Raw genomic sequence first — 26,742 nt, 5'->3', positions numbered from 1 at the left:
CCAATATCTTAGGTAACTGGAAACAAATGATCAGGCAGCTTTGGTCAGAGATCCACAGGTTTGAGGAGTCAGTGCAGAGATCTTGGTATGAATTTTGAACCAGGTACTTTATCATCAGGGGGTGTGTGCTCTTTGATGTAAGTTGCAGAGATAAAGTGTGCTTCTCTTGAATGTAGATGTTACCATGATCAAATGTGAATCTGATAGAAAAGTGGACTGCTGTCTGGTCTCTCCCCAGGGACCGCACGTGGTAGTGTGTGGGGTGCACACAGTGTACTTGGTGCTAATGGATAAGAGGAATTACACCTCTCTTTTTCTCCCAACTCTATGCATGCTTCTCAGTAGGCGCCACCAGGGCTTGAATAGCAACCAACATCTACAGGCATTTCTGGTTTTATCTACCGTTTTTTCCAGTGTGTGTCAAGCATGGGCCATTTTTACTTTTGTTTTCAAATAGTTGGAAAAAAAATTATCTATGTTCTGGAACTATTAGAGTGTTTCGGAGATGTCTGCAGTTACACTGTGCCTACACAGTTGTGTATACATATAGGCAAAAGTATAATTTGCTTAGTGGGCCAGAATGAATAAGTGACTGTGATTGGAAGGGTCTAGGTGTGTTACGAAAGACTTGGAAAGAAATAGAACAATATGAAATAAGAGAGAAATGGTCTATGTTTTCAAATTGTCATTCTGCATATAGAAAAACTAATAATTTGGCATAGATTTCATTTTACCTCACTGTAGGTGTTTAAATTGTCTAGTGGGAGCTAATCATCTAGAGTTCATGTGTAGTCATTGGAGAGGAAGGCAGCCATGGCCACAGAACATTATAGATAGTCTAAAATAGGTGGAGTGGACTGCTCTTTTGGAGGTGCTTAACTATGTCTTGACTCTATAGATAAAGCTTTGAAGGCTAAGTTAGTATAATGTCAGATTTGAGATTGCTAGAACTAGTGAAACGAATTCTACCTTCTGCATGTGTGTTGACTTCTACTTTTGTTTGTCAACAACAAAAGTGTAGTGTGAAGAAAGGAGTTATGTGCCTATAATGGGTTTTAGTAAGTCACTTGTCTGTCAGGTGACCTGTGTGAATGCAAACACATTTTAGTTATGCTTCCTGCCTGAATGCATGCCATTAAATAAAAGAGATTGTTAAAGAAAAGCATGATGAGAAAAACTAACTTGGGAAAATTCCCTGTTGGAAATTCAGGGAAGCTGCTTCTTGTCTCCATCTGGGGTGAAAACAATTCATTTTTCCTAAGACTATGTTTAGGAGTGGAGAATATTGTGAATGCAAAATAGGTAGCTTCAGGAAGGAGGTGGGCCTTTCCAGACTCTGTCAGAGAGGGATGGCAAGCACGCCAGAAGACACAGCATCAGGGAAACCATGCTGTAATCGGTCAAATCTGCTTCTCCTAGCTAGCGAGTGTGGCTAGCCGGTCTGGCTGGAATCTACAAAATTTAAAAGACAAGATGAATAGTTAGGTGATAACAATGTAGGGAGAGTTCTCTGCGGTAACTCTTTGGTTTGTGTGTTTTGTGCTTTTGGGTGAACAAATACAGCATGCCTAATTTTGGAAGCGCCCTTTTTGAATCATTGCAAACTTAAGCAGTAACAGGGTCTCAAAGAAAAAATAAATTGAGGTGCAAAATTCATTTGGTCTTGTTAACTTGACAACTTTGGTCAGCTTTGGATGTGTTGGCAAATAGGCTTCTGCCTGCCACAGCCTGGAGTACCAGGTGAAGTGTGCTGGGTATGTGATTGCAACCAGAGGGAGAGCCCTTGTCCCTTCAGGATGCAGCCAGAGGAGGAATAGAAAGGTATATCGCTCTAGTGACATCAGGAGAAAAAGTTAACCTATTTCTGCAGGGCAAGTTTTTATCACTGTAAATAAAGGGTGGCACACACACTTTCTTTATATCTTTATAATTCTATATTATCTCAAAAAACATGTATCTTTTTTCAAAATTTCTTCCTCTCACTGCCACAAGCAGGGATATGAAGTCTTTATGTATCATCCTATTATCTCTTCAGAGCCTCTTTTCCCAGAATTTATAGCCTTGACTCTATCATGCTGCCCTTTGCATAAGCTATATAGTGACTGAACACCTGCTGTGCCCTGGAAGAAAGGCTGTGCTGTGGCAGCTACGATATGTGAAGCAACTATTATAGCTTCCCGAAGAGCATCAACAAGTAATTCTGCTCATAGAAATTGTCATCTGCAATGGGGTAGACCAGTTCAAAGCAATACTTGCCCTTCTGGTGAGGTGCTGATAAAATAACTGAACCTTTTGAACTCAAATTTGAAAATTGAATATTGAAAATAGGAAGTAAGGGAAATTTTTGATGAAATAACTATTTTTAGAGTGTAGTATTTCCCATCAGTGGCTTCCATTTTAAAATTTCTATAGAAATCACAAACATATGCTATGCCTTTATGGAAGCTATTTTACACGGGGTTGTCTATGATGCTTTCTGTCATCATTTCACCATTTGCTTTTGAATGCTCTTTTCCTGCCTGTGACTGGTAATGATACAATGAGTCAAAACTTGAGACAAGAGAATGTTTCAGGAAGTGTGTAGATTTAAGTGGGAGTAATTTACTTAACCATTTTTGTAACACTGCGTTTCTGATTAAGCCATTGTGCTGCAAAAAACTTGAAATAAGGACAACAATGGGGATCTCCAGTTGATGTGTGAAAATGTTGCATTTATCCCACTACAGGCCTCAATATGTTGTAAAAGATACCAAATTTCCAATTGATGTATTTTAAATATCATCATAATAGCTGTGTGTTTCCTACTGTCCTTGGGCTGTCTGTGGATAACAGATTTTTCAGGACATCTGCCAAGCTGAAGAATCTCACCCAGCAGTTTCTGAATCCTGCGGTTTGAGCACCAAAAAGGACATTAGAAATATACCCATGCCTGACCTGAGGAGACAAAGTGGAAGTGACCGCCGACATTTCACAGTAAAGTTTTCCACTGGCTAGGCTTCCTTGTTGTTAGCAACGTATACCTTATTAGATGTCTGAGTTTGCTTAGTTACAGCTACCAAATATTTAATCTCATAAGGGTTATTCCAGTTAGTTGAAAGGGTCATGTGGTGTCAAAAATCTTTCACGTGCTCATGCTGATAAATTCTGATCCAATTTTTTAAACTCTCTCTTATGTAAGACTAAATGATTTGCCTTCGGTGTGATCTGAAAACTATCAGAAAGATGGAGCTGGAGCAGCGGCTAGAGCACGAACTCAATGGCAGTGCCAAAATATTGCCCACTGAGTTCTAAGCAAGTGCTCTACAAACCTGGTGTGTGTCTGCTCTCGCCACCTTTCCTCTGGTACGTGTAAATTCAGTAATGATCAATGAATCTGCTTTTATATAAGCAGGATTTTTTATTTTTAGAAAGAATCTATAAAGACTGTCTCAAACATTTGTCTGCATCTACTGCAGAAAAGGTCACAGAGAAGCTGGTTAACAATGTTTGTATAGACAACCAGTGACATAAGAACTATTTCAGGGTTACGTGTCACAGTATTCAACCTAAGATGTAAGCCAGATGCTGTTTTTTCTCATACAGGTGCTTACAAAGATTGTCTCTTGCTAATTTTTCCCACCTTTTATTATCTCCGTGTCATCACGGCCGCCCCCCCCCTTGCTACAGTGCTACAGTTGCCATCTTCTGATTTAGTGCCTTATTTAGCTTGGAAATGCTCTTAACTAGCAGAGCAAGTCAGGAGTGCTTGATTTTGCATCTGGATATTACACATGTGTAATATTCAGACTTGGAACATTCTCCAAGAGGATACCAGCAGATAAAAAGTAATGTTAGAGCAAAGTCTGCATGTTAGAGATAGAACATACTACTTTAGATACCAAACAACTCTGTAAAATGATTTTCTTCTATGTAAAGTGACTATAAAAATATGGGACTAAATCTGTTAATGCTGCAATGCCTTTAGATCACAAATGTCTAGTCTGAGTAAAAGTATGTTTGTTTGGGTTTTTTTCCAAGTTGCCTTTTAATACTACCCTGAAGTTGAAACAAGCTACTGTTTCCCTTTGTTGTATAACATGGTTTGTATTCATGCATTTAGTAATTTTCTGTGGGTTTGTTTTAATGCAGGTTTGCAAGGCCTTCCTTTTTCTTGAATTGCAGAGCACACTGCATGTGGAGCATTGTCCTGAGATCCTGTGGATTAAAGGAAATGGAAGGATAGGACTGAGGCAGCATTTTTTTTTTCTTCTCTCATTCAAATTTTGCCATTTTTTGCGCATTAATGGTACCAAGTTACAAGGAGCCCTCCTGTCTGAATACTTTGATTTTGTCTAAAATTATTAAAAAATAAGAGAACATTAATTAGATGACTGAAATGAGGAGAAAACCCAAACTTACCTATTTTCACTTGCTTAATTCTTGGCATTTGGTAGAACGTTTTGTATAGTCTGTTTCAAAACTTTCTTCTTCAGTTGCTTTTTCTGATGTTTTGTTGGTTTTACTCCAAGCAGCAGGGGAAAAAAAAAAATCATATTTAAAAGAGAAATGTATTTTTTTAGAACCCTAAGATTAATAGCTGAAATCAAAGTCAGTTTTGACACTTGAAACATCTTGTAATAACTTTTCCTTTGAAACTGCCTGTATTTCAAGAAGGGAGTGCATCTTTAATTTATTAGGATATTGCATGCATAATCTAAAATTAGGTAAATGCAGTTTAAAATAAAGTCTAAGTTTTGCCTTTCTGAAAAGCAACAAATAGTCTTTAGGTGACTCTGTTTTGTGTGGGTGCTAATGATATAATTTGCAGATGTCTGGTTTTCACAAAGTATAATGCAGTAAGGTACCTCTTAAAATTAGATATCTCTTATTCTCTTCAGTTGTATGCCCAATACCTGAATGAACCTTTGATTTGGGTGCCTACTGTGGTCAGCTCTTGCAGCCCTACCCACAGACTCGGAGGTGGTAGCAGTGGTGCAGCGTGGTGCTGGAGAGCCAAAGGCGTTGATGAAACGACCACTTTGAATGAGGGGGCTAAAAAGGAGGAGGGATGTGGACCAGATGGCCTTCGGAGGTCCCTTTTAACATAAGTTATTGTATGATAATGTGGATCAGTGGCTTTCTGATGTGGGTATCACAGCTGGGATGGAGGGCTGGCAGGGAGTACTTATGGCTTGTATAGGAAGGTTAGATATATTATACTCTCCTTTTATACACTTGCTAACTTCTTTCCAGCAAAATCTGCCCACTGTCTGGATTTGTGCAGCTGAACGATGACCCCATAAACAGCAAGAGGAAACAAAAAACCTCACCCTATAAGAATTTGCACTGTGTATTGTTTATCAGGGCTGATCTCCGTTTAGATCTGGATGCTAAAGGTTTTTTTTGTTGTTGTTGTTTTGTTTTGTTGGTTTGTGTGTGTATCCGTCTTCATTGAAATTCATATTGTTTGTAAATCAGATACAGACCTATATAGAGATATCTTTGTGCTTTTTAGTCATCATCTACCTGACGTTAACTGGGAACAGACTGCTATTTCTGGACTGAGAATACTATGAGTTGTGGAAGAATTGTGATTGATTTTTCTAGGATGAAGAATCATTGAAACTGCAGGCTTTGAATTATTTAGATATCATACATTTGTACATATTTTCCAAATTTTGTCACATTTTGGGCCAAAAGCAGCTACAGAGCTGCTCTGTACTTTGTGCCCAAACACAAGTGCATGCCTGTAGTCCCCACACATAAGTGGGAGTCATTTAATCTCATTTAATCCACTTAAATTTGATATTGATATGCAATTTAACTTATGTTTTAGATTACTTCTGTCCAATCTGAAGAGAGACTGGCACTTTCAGGAGGTGGTTTCACTTGTATTTTAGACATCTGTCTTAGGAATGGAAGAAATGGTCCTCTGCACTGACTATAGAGGGACCTTAGATAAGATCCCTTTATTAAAATGATTTGGGTAGGGTGATGCAAATCACATTAACAGGTTTGTGTATTGATTTCTATCCCATTCTGCATTCTCAGACAAAGAATCTGGAGACCATCTAATGCAGTAAAGATTATTTTGAACATGTAAGAGCTTCATTTCTGTCAAGAAGTTATATTTAGATTACTTGCTAAGTGAAGAGTAATCATTCACCAATAAGAAAATGATGAGCAGTTGACAAGTTTGTCAGAAGAATCCAAGCTATTGAGTTACAGTTAATCTCCAGAGGAATTTTACTGAAGCTAAGGAAATTTTACCACAGATGTGCTTGATCCCAGGATCCTTAATGGTGGTAACATTAATTCATATGAATGGTGAAAAATACACATTTAAGCAAGAACGCGCTCTCCTGGTGCCTCCATTTGAGGATCTATGCCTGGAGTTTGTACTTGGAAGAACAAGAAACTCACTGTGATGTGTGTGCATGTCACTGCAAAGGTTTGGTACTGATAGGTACCCTAAAATACTTTAAAAAGATGTATTAATGCACTATACCATGAGACATACATCTATAACTGTTTCAAGTGAGGAACCTTGGTTTTTAATTTATATGCCATTTGGTGTTAGAAATGTCTTTGTGCTTTGCATTCTGTGGGAGATCGCATTAACACAGCAGAACTACAGTTTTGCGTAAAAGCTTTTGCAAGCCATTCCTTCAAATACACAGCTAATTGGGTTCTCTTGGGCTTATTTGAGATGAATGAAAATACTGTTATTAGTAAAAAGGATCTTTATGTCACTAGTCCTTGGCTGATATTTTTGAGTTTTATGAATGTTTCAGTGAGCTATGGTTGAAGGAAAGGAAAGTGTTTCCTGGCTTGGTGTCTGAGAGCTTAATCTAGGTGCCACCAGAACCATGTCTCGGGAAACTAAAAAGGATTCTTTGTGGGTTTCTTTGTGTTTTCTTGTAGCTTGAAGGCCACAAGAAAATGCAAATGCTTCAAAGGAAATTAGCCTCTTAACACCCCCTCCCCCCCAGTCTAATACAATTATCTCCTAATAGAATTTGTAGTCCAGCTGAGTTGTATTATAGACCTCTCTGTTTCTCCTGGTATCTACATCAGTTATCAAACTTCTCATATTAGACACTTGCCTTGCCTTGGAGCTTAACATTTAGTAAGCTCCATGCTTTTTTCCCTTCTTCCTCATCTCTAAAACAGAGACCTTACCTCCCAGTCTAGTTCTCTTGAATCGATAGTTAGAGAAGAGACAATCAGAAGCTAGATGGATTCTTGTGACCGCTGAGGATTTTCAAACTTGTGGCTTTCTAGATTCTTCTGAGCAAGGTTTGACAAGATGCCTCTTTGGTGAAGAAGGCAGAACAGACTGTTGCTTTACTTTGTTTTCTTTCAGAATGGAAAGATAAAACTAAAGAAGTAAAAGAAGGAACACTCAAGCGATAAAATCTTAGACGATAACTTCTTATCACCTGCTAATTAGAAGGGGAGAAAGGGAGGGATTCTATCATTTGTGTAATTGTAGACTAAGCTGTAAAACTCCAAATTTGTCAGTAAATAAGAATATAATTTACTTTTACTACAAGTGCAAGATTATGTCTTTTATTAAAAAAACAACACCCAAAACAACACAACACAAACACCCCCCCTGCCCTCAGGGAAAAAAAAGCCCCAAAGCAAAAAACCACCACCCCAAACACCTGTATTGTGTTCCTTGAAAACCAAACCATTTTCAACATAAAAGTAAGGGAAATGGTAGAAACTTGCATCTCTGCCTAGATCTTTTGTATGTCTAAGTGCACATGGAGGAGAGATCTTATTAGGAAGCAATGGGTTTCCAACATACTCTGAAACAAGGTATTCTTGCAGTAAGAGAACTATGTATGTGGCGATTTTCAGAGAAGAGGTGTCCCATGATTTATTCCAGTGTTGATAGGGAATTATTATTGCTTGTGTTCTTGTTGTGCCTTATTCACAAGCCAGGAATCCGTTGTGCTGGATGTTCTACCAATATAGAATAAAAGTCTCTCTCTTTCTCAGAAAATTCAAAATCTAAATCATGTTGGCAACAGTATGATAATTTATCATGCAGTGTCTGTAGTTTTCAAGCATAAATATTTAACTTGGAGGTATTCAATACTTGAAGAGCAGCTTGTGCACTTGCTCTCTTCATTGAAATGGACTTGTTTTTTCACATTGCTAGTAGCTCATTACACCTTCTTATGTTAATGGAATGCAGCAAAAAACCCTTCTGTTTGGAGCAGGGAGATAAAGGAAAACAAAGATCTAGTTGCAAATGAAGCATGGCTCTTGAATAAGATTTTTTGTTTAGATTTTAAAAAATGTTTAGTCTCAACTATGGCAAACGAACTGTCTTAAATCATGTATCTTTTATGTGTGTGTTCTGAAGCCCCAAAACAATTTACAGGAAAAATTCTTTAACTCTCTTATCTGAGCTAACAACTACACACTGAGTTTTAGTCTGACATGATGTTTAAAAGTGTATGTGTATATTATAAATTTTGTTATAGAAAAAGCCATAGTTCAGGTTGCAATTCAGCTTTCGTTAGAAGTCCTATCTCTACTTACAAATTACCTCCAGAAAATTTTTCTTTTTGGAAAAAAATAGTGTCATTTTAGCAGTTAGCTGTCAGAACTAACGTCTTGACAACTTTTTTAAAAAAAGGCAAGTAAGGAAAAATATCCAAATTATGCTTTAAAGAAAGTGAGTTTTATATGCGTGCAGCCCGGCATTCACTAGGGGAAATTTCCAGGGATGTCAACTGAAAATTTACTAAGGATTTCTGGAAAAGACTGTTTGCTTATACAAATAAGTGGGTTTATTTAATTTTAGGATTTTAAGCTTTGTGTATGACTAGTTGTTATTGTCCTGGGCTGCTGAAAGACTTTTAGACTTTTAGAAAAATATATTTGCAGAATGAGGTTTTAAAGCCAAAGAAATAGAGTTCCAGGTCAATTGGACTGAAGGCCCTTACCTTCCCTGTCGCAGAGTGACGAGTGTGCATATAGAAGTCTTACAATGTGCTGATGTAGCTGTCATGACCTAAAGGTTTGAGTGAAGCAGGGTTTACTCAGAGGGGCCTCTTTTGATAGATTAACTGATGGAAGAAATACATAAGCTTTCTGTACAAAGGCCTTCCTTCAAGTCAAACTTGCTTTAGACGAAGAAAAGAAACTACTTCTCACTATAAATCTTACGTCATGTCTGTGATTCTGGAGAAATGTTTTTCTGGCTTGATCTAAAAGATTTAGAGTGTGGGAGGTGCTGCCACCAACCCAGGAAGTCAATAGGTGTGTTTCATTGTCTCTAGGTTAGAAAGTGTTTTCCTAAGGTAACTGCTGAATTTTTCTTACTGCAGAAGCCATTGCTTCTGCTTATTCATTGTGAGTATGGTGACAGATATTCCCTTTCTGTTCTCTGAAATCAAGTGTACACACACACATCTAGAAATATATGTTAATATATATATGTGTATATATATAAAAATATATATATACACACACACACTCTTAAAGATTGCTATAATACCCTCCTCCCCCTCACATCCTCAGGAGCAGCAGTCCAAGTTTGGCATTCCCATTTCTGTCATTTTGCCTCATAGCTTATGTTTTCTAGGTCTTTGGTTGGTCTCCTGGCTCTATTCTGGGCAGCCTGAACCAAGCCACATCTTTCTTGAAGTGTGGAACCTGAAACTGCCCACTGTATTTCAGCTGAAGCTCTGCCAATGCTGAGCTTAGGAGAAGGATTACTTGTAGTGTTGCATAGATATTATGCCTGTTTATATACTACATTGCAATGACTGCGTTTTCTGGGAGGAAGGCAGTATGACAAGATCAACTTCTGTTCTGTTGGGGGATCCAATATAACCCCCAAGGCTTTTCTGAAAATAATTTGGGCAGGTGATTAATTTTGCTTAAATACTTTGCATTTGTGCCTGTTGAACTCCATTCTATTTTTAAGAATTTTTCTCCAATTCGTGAAGTTCATTTTGAATTCAAATCCTGTCCTTCAGTGTATTTGCTCTACCTACCGGCTTCATAGTTACCTGCTCATTTAATAACACCATTCATCAGTTCATCATCCAGATCGTTAATGAAACCATTGAACGGAATTGGATCCAGGGCAGGCACTTGGGTACCTCCATGTGACACATCTTCCAATTTATACTGTGTACCAAAGATAACTGCTCTCGGGCATCCACTGGTTTCATATTCATGTTATTGCAATTTTTTCCTTGCTCATATGTCCCTAGCATCCTTGTGAAATGGTCACACAAGACCTCATAAAACTATTAATAAAGTCAGCAGACATGTTACCTACTGCTTCCATCTTGCCTGTGAATTCTGTTACCCAGTTCTGGAAGGAATTAGTTTTCTTTGACACAATGTATTCATGGCAGATCCATGTCTGCTGCTCTTTTTTTCCTTGTCTTCCAAGCACTTGCTGACACTTGTTTATTTTACTTATTCCAGATTTTTTTTTTCTGGAGACTGAAGTTCAACTGGATTTAAATTTCCCCCTTCCCACTCTTTTAACTGGGGACTCCATTCACCCTTTCTCAGTCCTCTGAGATCTCTCCTGTCTTCCATGAGTTCAAACTAGCAGCTAACAGCTTTGAGATTACTTCGGAAAGCTCTTTAAATATTCTAGGATATTCTAGGGTGCCGCACCTAAGTAGCTGAAACCATGGACATTATCTAAGTACTTTCTAATTTGTTTCCCTTTTACAGTTGGAAATGTTACTTGTTTTGGTTTGGGGATTAATTGTGCTAGTCACCTGCTCTTGATGGATTTTTCTTTAGTAAAAATTGATGTAAAAAGGTCATGTAACACTTAAGCCTTCTTACAACCATCTATCAAATGCTCTCCTTTTCCCATTGGTTAATAGATCGATGTTTTCCACATTCTTCCTCTTATTAACAGATCATCTCTTACACTGATTTTTTTTTTTTTTTTTTTTTTTTTTTTTTTTTTTTGTGTGTGTGTTATTCTTGACGTTTCTTATTAGGGACCTCTCACTTTGGTCTTCTGTAACTTTTTTTCTGTGTGCTTGAACTGGTCTTACACATGATCTTAGTAGTATGACCAGTTTCTGACTTTGTTTCCTTTCTTTCAGTGTTCAGTTAAGACAGTATTTAACCAGTTTTGTCTTTTACTGTAGCCATCTCTCTGCTTTGGGGGAAAATACAGTTGTGCAACAGTTTCAAGGTTTGCATTTTTAGGATTCTGTTGTTTTTAAAGTGATGGAAAAAAAGAATGGTGACACTGTACATTGGCATAGCTCTATTTTAATTTAAAGAATTAATCTAAGCACAAATTCCTCTAAAATAAATGTATTGCTAAATAGATGAAGTCAAGAAACTCAAAAGTTGCAATTCCATTGTGTCATTAACTTGCCCACTCCTCATATAGAATAGTGATTGCTTAGTTTTGGTTTTTTTAATGATGCTTTTGGGATAGTTAATAGGTGGGTACAGATTACAATAGATGTTATGAGAATGCAAATACCACTTAAAGGTATTAATGATCACTGTAACAGTGATTTTGGTGATGACCATTTTGGTAATTCAGTTGTAAGCTTACATATCAGGTATTTTGTGCAACACGGTACATTTCCTGTTGTATAGCAACCTTATCTGTTGCTGTTCTAACTTAACTTTGATTTTTGAGACCTGTAGTTCTGTTGTTTCTGCACTTGAAGTAGTTCTGCAACGTTGCATTTTTGCAGAAATTAAAGTCTCTCCCAAAGACTTTGTAATCAAATTTGTTCACTTATAGGGACTTTTCTGTTTAATTGCTATTCAAATGCTTACACTCATGATCTGTAGCACAGAAATATTTGAGAGGGAAGAGTTTTGTGCACCAGCTGGACATAGTCAACAGTACAAATTCTTGCTACAGGGTGGTAGAGATTATCAGGGTGATGATGCTGTGGATCACAGTGCTTAGTGAGTTATTGCATTTGGGTGGGGGCTGAATCTCCCTTTCCCAATTCTGGTCAACTTCCAGCTTAACAACAGCATAAACAAATATGATTAAAATGATTTAGGTATCGGGGAAACTTTATTTGTAGAGAGGAAATCGAGTGAAGTATCTTAACTGCTACATTGCAAAATGAAAGTAGCAAATCCAGTAACTGCAGTTCTCGGATTACAGCAAAGTTTTGTGGTGGGGAGAAATGAGTGCCATAGGTGAAATTTAGCATGGTGCCTCACAAGTTCAATATGAATTTTGTTCTGCTTACTTCTTAGGAATTAGCACTAAGCATTTAGATTATAGGGTAGAATTTCATTCTCCTTGAAATTTTGGCTATGCCATCTTGAAAATATTTTGCTCAGTTCTTGAATGTACTTTCCGTGAAGCTGTGTGAGCTTCATTCTTTAATTTAAGCTATTTCTATAAACTGCCTGTAGATCAAATAATTTGTCACTGCCATTAGTTATTTAGTACAGATAGAGTCTGCACCCTCTGAGCTTCATAAAACAGACAGATCCTTATCAGTAATAAATATTTGTAATATTTGTTAATATAAATCTGTCATTACTGACTCATCTTTTGAAATTAATTTGGGACAAAGAGCTTTATTATGGGACTTGTGATCATAGTAGAAGCAAAAACAATGCAACCACCACAAGTTGTATCCTTAACTTTGCTGGCACATCAAAGTCAAAATGCATAGACTTGAATCCTCATGTGAAACCTAACTGATAAGTAATAATAATGAAGAAACTTGATACATTCCCAAATTGCAGAAAAGTCTTCATTAAGATGCAGCAGCTGTTTGTTTTCAGGACCACATGGTCTAGTCAGCATGATAAGAACACAGTGGCAATGGATCAGCAAGTTTGCTTTAACTGGAAAACGCACATCTTTTTCTTATCCACTCTAATGGGTCAGTATTAAAGAGGAGCTGGAGTTGGAGAATAATTAGAGTAATTTTCCATTTATTTTTCTCTCCAGCATGCCTCAGGCTGGGGAGGTCAAATAGATGCTAAAGAGAAAAACTGCATCTGGAACTAGTCTGAAAATAAATATGTATCCCATGAGTAGTGCTGTGTACAATTTGCTTAGTCTTAGAAAACTAACTAAGTTTTTCTGCCAGTTGATTGCCTGCTTCATGAGGAAATCTGCTTAGCCTGTGCGATTCTGAAAGCTCTTTTTCTTCAGTTTCAAAATCTGAGGGATGTGAATTAACTATTTCCCATTTCTTGTTTCTTTCAGCTTTCCCTTTCACATATCAGAGTCATATTACTCACCAGCTTCCTTTGGCTGGTTTGCAACTAGCAGGTTTTTCAGTGAGCAGAGACAAGCTCTAGATTTTCTTGCTATGTAACAAAACTACAACAGCCTGGAAATCTTAAGGCAATGCCTGACATAAAATAACATCTGACTCTATCATGTCCTTCCTTGTGATTTCGTGAGATGAATTTGAAAGTCTTGCATGCTTTCTAGGTAGACGCATATCCTGTTGCATTCTGTGTGACAATGTAATTGTATTTATTCTACTTACTTTAATTCATTTGTAGTGCAGTCATTACTGTGATAACTTGGCACTGCACATCCAGCTATGAAATATACATCTTGGGTAATTATTTCTGTTCAAGAACAGTTTGCCAGTTCCTGGTTTTGAACATCTTTCATCTAATATTTTAAGGAAAGTGGAGTGTCATGTGGTCTTCTGTTTGCTTTGTCTAGCAGTCTATAGGAGCCCATCTGATCTAGTTAGTAACACCCTATTTCTATATTATTCTGAAGCTGAACATGGTCAATGGCAGACTTTGAGCTTGCTTTGAAATAAAAGGTGATTTAACTTCTTTACTGGGTTTCTACTACCTGCCCCTTGCATGTACGCTCTTTCTGAAGCATAGCCTCTGAAGGGGAAACACAATCTCTTGAGTGTGTAGTGTTTTGAAACTGCAGTCTGGTTTCATAGACTGTGAAGCAATAAGATCTATAGACTGTGAAGGAAAAAAGATCTGTAGATCATTTGGGCTTCCTTTTACCTGTATCTCAACATATGGGCCACAGGCAAACTCAGAAGTCCACAAAAAAGATAAGTAGTCTCTTAAATCTTACATAGGACATATCTAAACAAGATGTTCTGCCTAATTAAAGTTGTGACTTTGTGTAAGTTTTATGTTGCGCTTTTCTAACATGGCTTATATTTTCTCCTATGAAGTGTCTGTGGCAAAATTCAGTTAATCTTTCACAAATTCTCACATATCTCAATTGAAGTGTATACCAAAGAGAAAGGGAATTGGTTTTGAAGCTTCAAAATTCACTGAGTTTGAAGTGATTGAAGTTTTGAGTCAGAGAGCCTCATTGAAGAGGCACAGGTGACTTAACTGTCTTTACTGAAACAATGGAACAATTGTACTAGCTTGGAAGGGCGACTTTCATTTTTTTTGTAGCGCTAAGACCTTCTAAATATCAGATACATGTGACCCGATAGATATATTCTATTATTATGATTGGGCAAAAGCATATACTCCCTCAGTTTTGGCTAAAAGAAGTGAAAATTGGGACTGCAGGGTCTTAGCATTCTTGTTAATACACGCTTTTTAAGTAAGTGTTACCCCATTGATTTTAATAGTTCGTCTATCCTAAAATCAGCTTATCAGGATAAGGAATAAGTTCTAGTTTCTAAATATGTGATGGTTAGCTTAAACTATCTGCACAGCATCATATATAGAGTACAAAAGCCATGAACTCTGCCTTTGTGTTCCAGTTTCTGCTTCAGTGTACCTTCTAGTCAGGCTCTTCTTAGGCTTATATATGTGTACTGTTTGCAGAGAGAATTAACCTTACTGTTAGAATTTCACTTTACCTTGAAGTAATCTTGAAAACTTAAGGACTTTTATGATAGGACTTGAGAATCTCATTTGGGTGCTTTGCCACATACTAAATAGCATAGTGCTGCACGTCTGTGTGATAAAGTGATGAGAACTAGCCTCACCTTTTGAGCTTTCAAACAATCCAACTTGCAAAATGTGTGGGTAAAAAAGTAAAAGAAGGACAGTTTCTTTTCTGTGAAACCCTGGAGATTGTATTGATTGGAGGCACTCCTAACAGCTCAGTGTCCATTGGGTCTTGTTGGGAGACTGTTGCAAGATGAATGGTTGCATAGTAGTATTACTTCAAAATTAAGAGCTTGAATTGGAGGAACAAGCTGGTAGGAAGTGGATACCCTACACTTATCCTTAACCTTAGCTCTTGATTTTACTGATACTTAAGATTTTTAAAAACCCTATTTCTCTTTTTTGCTGTTTAAAAAATGTCTTCACAAATTTCTGGTTTTTTTTTTCCTTCCACAGGTTCCAACTATGGGAGTCCCCGTCCAGCTCATGCCAACATGAATGCCAATGCAGCTGCAGGGCTTGCCCCAGAGCACATCCCTACTCCAGGGGCAGCTCTGTCCTGGCAAGCTGCGATTGATGCTGCCAGGCAAGCCAAACTGATGGGTAGTGCTGGCAATGCAACAATATCCACAGCTAGCTCCACGCAGAGAAAACGGCAGCAGTATGGGAAACAGAAAAAACAGGGTACCACCACAGCTACACGTCCTCCCCGGGCACTGCTGTGTTTAACACTGAAAAATCCCATCCGGAGGGCATGCATCAGCATCGTCGAATGGAAATATCCTTTTTTGATGTTCTCATTTGGAAAACAGTGAATTGTGCACATCAGGCACTATTCGTAAGTGTGAAGAAATCAATACATTAAGTTGAAAGGCACCACTGGGAATGTAAAGTACATGAGTAGTTTTTGATGTCTTAACTGAGATCATTTATGCTGGGGGGGGAAAAAGTTTAGGACTGAAGCCTTAAATTTACCCTTGTGTAAGAAACCGCTAGAAGTTTAAATGATAAAGATTAGGGGTTGGATTCTGCTCTTTTAAAAACACATGGTCCAGGCTGACATTGATGGGAGATATGCAAGATATGAGGCCAGAACTGAACTGACTATGGGAGTGCAGCTGCTGTCGTCTTTTTTTTTTTTTTTTTTTTTTTTTTTGGGGGGGGGGGGCGGGGCAAGCACTTAAAGTCGTGTCACCAGTCAAACAACTCAGGTACTTTGCATCATATGCTTTTTTTGTTAAACACATGACATCACACTTTCTGCAGTATGGAAGAAAGACTGGGACAAAAGGAGGATAAAAAACCCCAAATGTATGCAATAAGACCCTGAAACAGGGCTAAGGTCTGTTAATTATATTGGAATTCCACTTAAAACTAATAAGGCTCACTAATGTATGGTAAGAGATACTGGTTATCTGGAAGCAGGGAAAAAGATAGACAGTTAAAGTAATCCTGCAACATGCACAAATGCAGTACAGGGCCAGATCTAGTAGTCTGAACAAGATGCAGACTGTACCACAGATGATAGATGATAATAGCTGACACAGAACTGCGGAATGTAAGGGTCAGTGCTGCTTCCCTGGAAAGCCACTAAGAGTTTGGCCATTGGATTCTGCATGTGGAAGGAGCAAAGCCTTTTTAGTCACCCAAGTCTGATCAGCATAAGCTGGAATTTGAGAACTTAGTGTGAAACACAAACCGAAATAAAATACACCTTCCTCGCCTCCCCAAAGAGAAACCAAGACTAACCCAGAACAGTAATTGTCAGTAAATCACAAGCTAATAGGGTTCTTCAGTAAATACAAAAGAAAAAACATGTTGTTAGGGATAGATAAGCATGTCAAGGGAAGGCAGTACAGAACTTGGCAGTAGTTAATATGATAAAAAATGAATGATGGCATTTAAGACAATGTGATAATATTGTTCCTTTGGGTGTCTGGTGGGATGTTAGAAAGATGAAAACAGAATATGAGTATATTGGGTCTTGCTGACATGGACATATTTTTCAGATGAAGAACTTGTTAAAAATGCTCCTGTCAATTCTTAGATGTCCTTAAACTACCTGCCTGCCTATTCCTTTCTTCTTCAGATGCTAATTTTTAATCCCCCTGATTAAGTTTGCTACTTTTTATCCCTTCTGGCATAGCTCTGATACTTTAAGCATAAGATGATGGATGATGACTAACAGGATGAAGCTGAATCTTGGTTTACTTGCCAGCACCCCAGTAAACCACATGTCTTTAGAGAAAGAGTACAGAGTGACATTTGATAAATGAATAAGATCAGCAATGAATGATGGGAATGATGTGTTGTAAAACAGGATACAGCACTGCTGAGATCAAGAGAGGACAAAACAATGTGATTAAAGCAATTCAAATAAGCTGATGCTTGCATCTTTTGGTTTTGTTTGGTTTTAGGTGAGTTGATGGAAATATTTTTTTTCCATCAGAACCTCTCATTGGACATGTAGTGTTTATAAATGTGAAACACTTCAATGACAAGTAACAATATCAAAGGGTTGTGATAAAGTGTAATTTTATTCTGTACTCTGACTTTTCCTAATTGCTAAAAACTACTGAGAAAAGCTTAGCTTAATTTGCTGAACCACTAACGTCTAAACACAGTAGATATTAAAAAAAAATCAAATGGTACTTCTGTGGTGTTTCTTACCCAAATATTATAGTGTTAAGAGCCTGAAGATGCAATTGAATATAAGAAAAAGTGAAATCAAGTAATTATTTTGCAAAGATTTAGCTTTGTATTTAATTTTCTGCTATGTGTGCAGTGTATTTGTAGATTTTATACCATTTTATTTTTACAGTGCAAAAAGAGACTAGAAGTAAAAGAAAATACGCATAAACAGTGCTAAGTTAATGGATAATAATCCTGTCAAAACCAAAAAGTCTAGGAAGGAAGTGATTAAGAAAAGAAAAGCCTATGGAAATTCAGGTCTTTATGCAGTAAACACTATGTATACAACTTGAGGTATCTGAGAAGTCCTGTTGATTTCACATGTAATCTACTTACCCTGATCTGTTCTTCTTCTCCATATTATCACATAACTCCTGTTATTCATAGGTTTAAGCACAGCAGTCTGGCAAGTTTGGAACCTTTTCACTGTTCCATATGTGAAATGTAGAATGTATCTGAGCATAAACAGTGGTCAGGTGCGTGTATATGTTGCAGTTCAGGCTGCTGCACATCCTGATCTCCAGTTCTTTCCTGCTAAAACCTGCTGGGAACAGTAGTCTGCTGACCAAAATCATACATGCTGTGTTGACATTTGGCAGCGCTGCAAAGCCGGTCCCATGGTAGATAAATTCATGCTCAAATGCACTCTATGGCACAGGTCATGCTTGGCATTCTCCCTGTCCTATCCTGTTCTTCATTCCCCTTCAGAGTACTGGCAAGTTATCCCAGAGCTAGTCTCAAGGATATTCTTGCAGGCAAGTAAATGTAGACGGACTATAAATCTGGTTTCTAGTCTGTTTGGAGACACTTTACAGCAATTGAGGTTAAGGAGTCCACCAATGTAGATGAAGTGCAGTGCCAGCAAATTGGTCCCTAGCAAATGCCCTTTGATTCCACTGGACAGTTAGGGGGGCATCAAGGTTGTGCAGGATTTGTTTGCTGAACATTCCAAATGTTTGGGGTTGGTTTTTTCCCTGATAAGGTTGATACTGGGCTGAAATGCCCCTGAATTGGAGTTAGTTTCTCCGCCATAAGGAACTCTTAGTTTGCTGGTGTCCCTAATATACGTTTGTTTTCCCTATGATGCCAAATGAAATGCAAATAAAAGAAAAAGAAATACTCCCTCAAATAATTTAAAGCAAAACAAGGATACACAATAATTTGCAGTATAAGCACATTTTGGACAAAGCCATGATTTTTTGTCTTAACAAACTTTATCATCATTTAAACATCTTCTAACTGAATGTATGCATGTATTTCTTGGGCCCTTGCATTTAACTTTGAGATATGAGAGAGAGATTGAGAAAGGGGGAAAAATACAACAACAAACCCCCCCCAAAACTTTTGTTAAAACTATTGCAGGGTTTGTAAATGCAGATGAAAAAGAGCAAGAGAAACTAATCATAAGAGGAAAGATGACAGTCCTTCTAGAACAGGGTTCTGTTATTAAAAATAGTGCAGCCACACTTGAAGGAAAATAGGGAAAATGTGATCTAAATAAATAAAAGAAGAAAAAACTTTTAAGAAATCTGTGTTTACTCTGGCACGCGACTGGCCTACACTGCTTTTGACATATTAGGAAGATTCTTGGCTGGGACCTCCTAAAAGCACTTAAAAAGGCATATGTTTCTTTTCAGAATATAAGGGGCTTGGAATGTTTTCTTTAAACAGAATTCTTATAAATATTTTATTATTTTTTTTTTTTATTTGTGTGTGCACATTTTGGAACAATTTCCTTAACTCCATTCCTCAGACCATTTGAAATAATTATTTTACTGACTATTTTTGCCAATTGTGTGGCCTTAGCTATCTATATCCCCTTTCCAGAAGATGATTCCAATGCCACCAATTCCAATCTGGTAAGTCCTTGATGGTGTTTAGTCTTAGTATTTTGAAAGTCCTTGTAAAAAGTGACCAGAGAGACTGTTGAAGGTAGGGAAGATAAATATATCCTCCAAAGATGACAACATAATAAAGTAAAAACTGTTTTTGAGTGCTGTGTCTCCTATTCATGTCAGCACCTGTTTTAGTTGAGCTGGCTTTAGAAAAGAATGTTCCAAAAATTGTGCGGGTGCTGTATGTGATGTTTTGGTTAACAAATTTCTGCATGCTGCAAAAGTGCTTGGTAAGTTTTAAACTGCAGGTATTTGTGGAAGAAATCTTTTAATCATGGATTATATGGTGGTTTTTGTCTCAAAGTGCTATTGTGAAATTGATTCTGTTCTCCTCCCAGGTGACACAGGAGAATACAGCTTGATGACTAATTTCTAGAAAGTACATTAATGCTTGCATTTCAGACACACATGTTTGGTTGAACAATATTTGTGGGTTTGGTTTTTTTTGGTGTGCTGTGTGGGGTTTTTTTGTTTGTTTGTTTGTTTTTCCTCCCCCTTGTTGGGGGAATATAGCTTTTCCTCTGTTAAGACTGATGCTAGTGTTGGTAGTTTGGGGTAGATCTGTCCATATAAAAAGACGAGAGTGTTTACTTTTGGCTTGGCATGAAGTCATAGCAAAGAATTCTGTTCAGTAAGAGAACAACACAAAACAGCTCTGGAACGCAATTCACTGAATTGGCAGAAAACATTTTTCTTCCTCTCAAATATGTGAACAAATCTCCTACTTGTCCGGTTGGATCAGGATGAAAACTTGCTTCCAGAGTTTGAGTTGGGATGCTATTTCCTGATTAAAATTTACTGAGACATAAGAAATTTTAGAGCAACAGAGGAGGAAAACAAAAGCCATACTTCCAAAGTAGGGGTAATTGGGATGGCTGACAGACATTGTAATTAAAATGATGCATGCTGTTCTTGGAAGTTAGTCATTTGATTAAATATCTCTTGAAGTTGTATAAAACAAATTGGGAACTTCAGGATTTTGCTGGAACAGTACTCTGTGTTTAAAAACAAAACAAAAAAAAGAACAAAAAAATTGTAGTGTAGTGCTTTTCCACTGCACCCCTGCAAAGAAGTTTAAAAATAGGAGGAGGAGGAGATAAGTGATTGTGAACTTTTAACTGTTTTCTATATTTACAGAATATGTGAATTGGTCTTGTTTCTCATTTGCTGCTATCTGTTTGTTAGCTTGATTTTTAGTGTTAAACAATGATGAATTGTGGTGTGTATGTTTGAAACACTTCGGTATGGCACCTTTCAAAAATTGCTATCTTTTATTAAATAAAGCAGATTAACTTGATCCTCTGGCTATAAAAGACAGTAAGTTGTTTATTGCACGTTCTGACTTGCAAGGTTGAAAAAGGAAAATGAAGCAGAGTTGAAGGCTAGAGGACTCTTAATTTGTCTTGAGTTTAATTGGATGTGGATATTTGCCTTATTTCAGTGAGGAGACTGCTGGCTAATACTAGATTGGGAGTATATTCATAATTGAATGAGGTATATTGAAACTGTTCTACTATCAGAAAATATGTGCACCTTGTGAGCTGTTGCTGTTCTGCATTTGTTTTCCAAGACATCTTTTGCATCATTTGGTCAACTTATCAAAAGATTCATGTTATTTGTGAGTAGGATTTAAAAAAACAACAGCCAAGCCAAATTACCATCTTGGGAAACTTTAGTAATATTACAGCCTTTAGGATGAAGAGGCATTGTTAATTTATATAAATAGCTGTTTCACAGAAGTGAGGGGAGAAGAAAGTAAAATGGGGAGTCTGCTTGACCTCACTTTGTTCTTTGGGTCTTAATGGAAAAAGTAATTAAAAATGGAAAATGAGATACTTAGTATCCCATGATGGGCTTGCACTAGTGGAATTAAGACTCTATTCTACACTATAGATCAATCCCTGGAGCGCCGACTGCTCATTAGCCTTCAGTCCTGTGATTTCCTGTTAGTCCCTGTTTGTGGCTGTGGTTGTTTGGTTTTGTGTCTTTTGGGGTTTTTTTCTTGTTTGTTTTCTCAGGGTGATATACATATATCTTGGCATGTATATACTGCTGTTGGGAAACAAACTTTCTGAGTATATGTCATATGCTGCATTCAAGAACTTTACACAGAATTGTGAGGAGTTGTATGTTGTGATCAGTTAATAAAGTACTAAGCAATAGGGAGGGGAAGTGGAAGATAAGGGTGAAAAAATTTGTTGGTTGTGTTTTGGAATGGGATGAAAGAATAGATGAAACATGGAGTTAAAGGAAAGCTATTCCAGATGGCAGGAATTGCAGAAGAGTGGGGCCTTGCTCTCAAAGACCCAAACTGTACATAGAAGGGACTAGAAAGAAGCTGGGTGTAATAATAAGTTCCTATAAAAGCTCATGTACTCACTTGATTTTTTTAATTTCTCTTTTTCTACCTGTAAGCATGTATTTTGCAATCACATTTATTTCATAGCCATGAAGTCTAGAGTTCCAAAGGCTATAATCTGAAACAGGAAAGGAGTGTGTCTGCAATGTGTGCGTGCAGGTTAACAGCGTGCTCAGCTGCGTGTACTGAGCAGAAGTGTGAGTCTGACTGAATGTATACAGAATCCTGCTAGCTGCCCAGAAGAAAATTTGACTTGTGTAAGAACTCAATTCATTTCCATTTTGCGGTTTAGTTTTTTAGGGGTAAAGCTACCACAGTAACTTGTACATTCCTGGTTTCCTGAGCTGTCTCTAAGTTCCTGGGACATGAAGAGACTATCTACAGAAAACATATGATGACTAGTAAGGGTTTTACAAGGCCTGAAAGTGATGACACAACAGTTTTCCTATAAGCTGCCACTTTTCCCTTAGGGTCCAAGTATTCCTTCTCTAAGGTTTCATCACAACTTTTCAAACAAGGTTTTCTTTGGGGGCTGAGGTAAAAATTCAATCAGTTGTTTTCAACAAGCTAATGGAGTAGAGGGTGGTTAGAGAAGAGAAAGCAATTCTGGATTGTGAGTGGCTTCTTTCCTTTTCTCTGTAAAAGCAGAAAAATGATAGCTAATTAATATTTTGATAAGTAATTGCTCTGTATGGATTTCACAGCTGTGATCAGCCATTGATCAAATAGGGTATACTGATTGCTGTATGCCTTCCACAGCAGTCTTGAGGAGACACATGCCTCATTTGGCTGTACAAAACCAGTAACTTATAGTCATATATCCATTTTAATAAGCCTTGTCTTTAGGTGCAAGACCTATTTGATATGATGCCACAGTAATTAGTATGGGCATTGGAACTAAATACAGAAGAGTCTAATAAATAATTCCTTCCCTTTTGTGCTAGCGAGGAATTGTGATTAGCTCTTGTATATTACAAGTTTAGGCCTAATACCACACGAGTGTTTTGACTGGTTCTCTGCAACCTGGCTTCCTTAATAATAATAATAATTCCTATAAATCCTCAACCCTTTTAATCAAGTCTAGGGATGGTAACTTGGACTGTGAAGCACTTTCATGTTTCAAATGCATTTATACTAAACCCCAGATTTCATGTTTTTTATGTTCACTGCAGTGTCTTTGTCACTGGCTTTAAGAAAAATGCCAGAACAATATAATGTGGTAATAACAAATGCTTGAAATTGGCTTCAGCAGTTTTTATGTTTTACTTCTGCACTGTGTTCACTGGAAAACTATTGAACTCACACAAATGGAGGGGTGTTGTATCAGGCGCAAAATTTTTTTGGTATTAATGAACTCTGCTGAGACTTTGCTTAAATTTACAACTGAAGAAAGCTCATGCATGACCCTCTGCGAAGAACAGTTACGTGTTCTCTTGATGCAGTCAGGAAAATTGGAGCTAGTTTGAGGGGAATTAAAGTTAGCCTGCATGAGAGGCTGTAACTGATACGGAGGCTTTCTGCTTGTTATCCCTGCAATTATGCATTAGAACAGAGATAACGTACATTTAGGAATAAAACTATAGGCTGCCTAAGATAGGAAGCTGAGAGGAAAATGCTTCTGTCGCTTTACTGGCAATTGCAAATGGCACAAGCCTGGTCAATGTCACAGCATGGCGATAACATAATGAGGTTAAGACCAAGGTTTACAACACGTTCTGAGGAAGGCAACTCAGTCAGTTGTTTATGCTTTGGATAAATAGCAGGAGAAGATTCCTTGTGTTGTTTTGATAGCTCTGCTTTCCCTCCCTTGTCCTTATTACAGGAAGGAAATCCTGTTGTACACTAGTTAAATTTAAAAAAAGATCTTTTGTGTTTATATATGAGCTTATAATGGGATGTCACCTTCAGACTAATTTGCTAAACCTGAAACAGGACCCTGTGGAAGGAAAGATGGGATTTCTGCTTGCTTGTCAGTGCTTGTGCTAGCCGGTGTTTGTGGGAATGCCTGCCTACAGAAAAAGGGCTTGCCTTTCAAAGGGGGTTTGTCTTTCAGGAAGGTATGGCTGCTTTATTAACTGGTGATTGTGGTGGTATCCAGTTGAGCAGGTGATTCCTGCTCAGAAAAGAAGAAAGTGTTTTTAATCTTTTTGCTTTTACAGCAGACTGACACAATAGGTGTGGATGTGGCTATATATATTACATTTCTGATATTGGTATAATAAACTTCAGCATTTTTTTTTATACCAGAGAATTCTGGAGTCAGCATATTGAGCAGTCTCTCAGTTTTTCTTGTGCAAAGTCAGAAAGCGTCAGGGAGCAAAGTGAGGGTGAAGGGGTCAGGAAAAGAAAGGATGGCTTTTCTGGTTAAGGAAGAATACTGCGCAAAAGCTTTTGGATCTCTTGTGTCGTTGCTATTGTCCTCCTGTGTGACAGTTCCCAACTAGTAAGTGAATACAGTGATGAGATATGCTAACATTAAGGGTGAGGTGCAGGGTGGGATAGACTGGATACCAAGCTAATAAGCTCTGATAGGTTTATTAGCTTGGGCCTCATGCCAGCATTGCTACAGCTGGGGGAAGTTATAGAATTTGAAAAGTGAGGAGTAAGCGATAAAAGCTGGAATAGAGGAGCTGAGGAGGCTGGAAAGTGACTGAAGTCAGGAGGAGGAGAAGACAGGGGCTTGTTCCAAAAAATCCTTGAGGACTTTCTCCAGAAAGATTGCAAATCACTGACCTGTGTGATGCTAAGGAAGTTGAATATAATGGAATTTAAGCTCAACATTTCCCAGAAGCCCCATCTCTGACAGAGAGAGGCAGATACTCGGACAGGGTGGAAGAATAAGCATTGGGTTTGAGAGGAAGACATTCAAGCTTGTCTGCTGGTTCTGGTGTTGGCAAACTGTGTCACCTTGGGTGAATTGCTGTCTCGATTTTCCCTTCTGTAAAGTGGGTTGGTTACTGCTTTCACAGTAAAGGTAATTAGTGCCTTTCACCATGCAGACAATTACAAGCGATGCTGTAGAAATGACTGTCAAGAAAAGAATAAAATCTGTAGCAACAAATTTGAAGCCAGTGGTCAACTGAACAAGAAGGGTAAAAAGTAGGATGGAGCCCTCATTTCTTTTCACTGGTGGGGGCAGATTTTAATTTCCCCAAAGAATCACATAGGACTGCATCGTCACAATTTGCTCATGTGTGTTGAATTAATTTGAGGGGGACTCAACTTTTGATGCTTAAATTTGCAACCTTTGTATCTTTCTTTTAACATAGCATTATAATTTCCTAGGCTTTGTGAGGATGGAACTGGTAAAGCAGAGATTTAATACCTGTATGTGTTGCTAGCAGGACCAAAACTGTTGGGTTCCCTGGGCAGGCCTTGGCCACTTGAGTTGTCTGAGTAATCAGCAGTGGTAAGAGCTCATTCTCTGTGTGGACCAGATGAAGATAGGATTGGGAAAGTTCGGTGGAGGGATTCAGAGGTGTTTGCCCACAATAGATGAATGCCAGGTTCTATTCCAGGCTCTTGAAAGGAATATACTCAAAGGACTCTTCTGTATCTCTGGAAAAAGAGCTTTTTCTGGCTCTTTCTTCCAATAATGCCTCCTTCTGAACCTCCCCTCATCTGAGCTATAGTTGTCCGAGCTATAACTCTTCCTCAGTTCTGCCTTTTCTGTTCCTTTTATTTACTGGACTTAGAATCCATACTTCAGGTTTCCTATCTTTCTACCATTTCATTAGCAGTTTTCTGTCCTGCACAGGTCTTGCTGTTGAATCCCAATCAAATTCCAGCCTTCTGCTTCCTTCTATACCAGTGGTCCCAGTGTCCTCACCCAGTCTGTACTTTTTGTTGGTTACTATGTCTTGATCTGCTCTAGGATCTCTTATGTCTGCATGTCCCCATTTTTTGTTGCTTTTTTAACTCATCATCTTTGCTTTGCCAAGTAATTTTTCTCCTTCCAGTCCAGCTTCCATCAGACCTGTCCCTTTTTCTTTCCCTTTTTCTTCCTAACTGCGGTCTCCCCTCCATAGTGGTTTCATATGTTACCTTTTTTTCCTCATTTGATCTCAGTGCTGTTGTCACTCATCTTTGGCTCCCTGACCACTTCTCTTGTTAATTCTAGTCTTAAATTGCTTTCTGCTCCTAAACCTGGTCTCTGTAACCAAACTATCCCAGTGCTCCTTCCAGCAGCTTCTTTCTTACTTTCCAACTCCATTCTCAACAAATTGGTCTCCCAGTCTGAGCATGTCCCTGCTTTGGCCTTTTGCTTTTGAAATCAGTAGTGTTCTTCCCAATGGTGTCTGCATGCCAGTGGTAGAAATACTGAGAGAGCAGCCCCAACTCGAAGTTCAGTTGCTTTATTCCAGCATGATTCAGACCAGCTGAGAACAGTTATTACATGGGTCCTTTAAAGCCCTTGTAGCCCTTGCTCAGCTCTGTGGATGTGACACATACATTCTGGTCTGCAGAAGCTGTAAGATGCCCGATTAGTGTTTGTAATGACAGTTTGGGTGTTAAGTCTTAGCAAGTCTCTGTAGAGCTTGTGCAGATGGAGGCTTTTAAAAGACAATATGGCCAAACTTAAGTGGGTAGGCGAGGCAAAAGATGCAGCCCTGACACAAAGGCCATTAATTTGGCAGTTCGTATAACCTTGTTGCAAAGAATATGATAACTAAAGAAAATAGTTGCTGAGATTTATTTTTTTTTTTTAAACTGCGATAAATCAATGGATATTGTAAACTTTTTTGTCTGAAATAGTGCACAAATATTCAGCCTGAGACAGAAAACAGCCTGGAAAACTGTAGCATTAAGTGGTAAAATCAAAATTAAAAGCAGCTGAAAACAGTACCTTAATAATGGAAACTGTTGGGTAGCTTTAACAGAAGTAGTGCTAGAGATTCACCTCCATTAATATCTTCCATATTAAAATGTAACATGGTGCTTCACTGAATCAGTGAGATATTGAAAAGT

At 38.0% G+C, this 26,742-nt stretch overlaps 1 protein-coding gene across 2 annotated transcripts in view; it reads left to right on the top strand.

Moving 5' to 3' along the window:
- Nucleotides 1-26,742, top strand: part of CACNA1C (calcium voltage-gated channel subunit alpha1 C) — a 492,824-nt gene that overhangs the window by 58,581 nt on the left and 407,501 nt on the right. For both annotated transcript variants that reach the window (XM_049822254.1, XM_049822255.1), the window contains exons 2-3: nucleotides 15,286-15,622; nucleotides 19,274-19,379. In XM_049822254.1, the coding sequence (XP_049678211.1) occupies nucleotides 15,286-15,622; nucleotides 19,274-19,379 (443 nt within the window). The remainder of the gene's footprint in view (nucleotides 1-15,285; nucleotides 15,623-19,273; nucleotides 19,380-26,742) is intronic.

The sequence above is a fragment of the Accipiter gentilis genome, chromosome 18 (assembly GCF_929443795.1).
Source record: "Accipiter gentilis chromosome 18, bAccGen1.1, whole genome shotgun sequence".
In the NCBI taxonomy this organism is placed as follows: domain Eukaryota; kingdom Metazoa; phylum Chordata; class Aves; order Accipitriformes; family Accipitridae; genus Astur; species Astur gentilis.
Note: the sequence above shows the minus strand (reverse complement) of the source record. Positions and strands in the feature narration are given on the sequence as shown.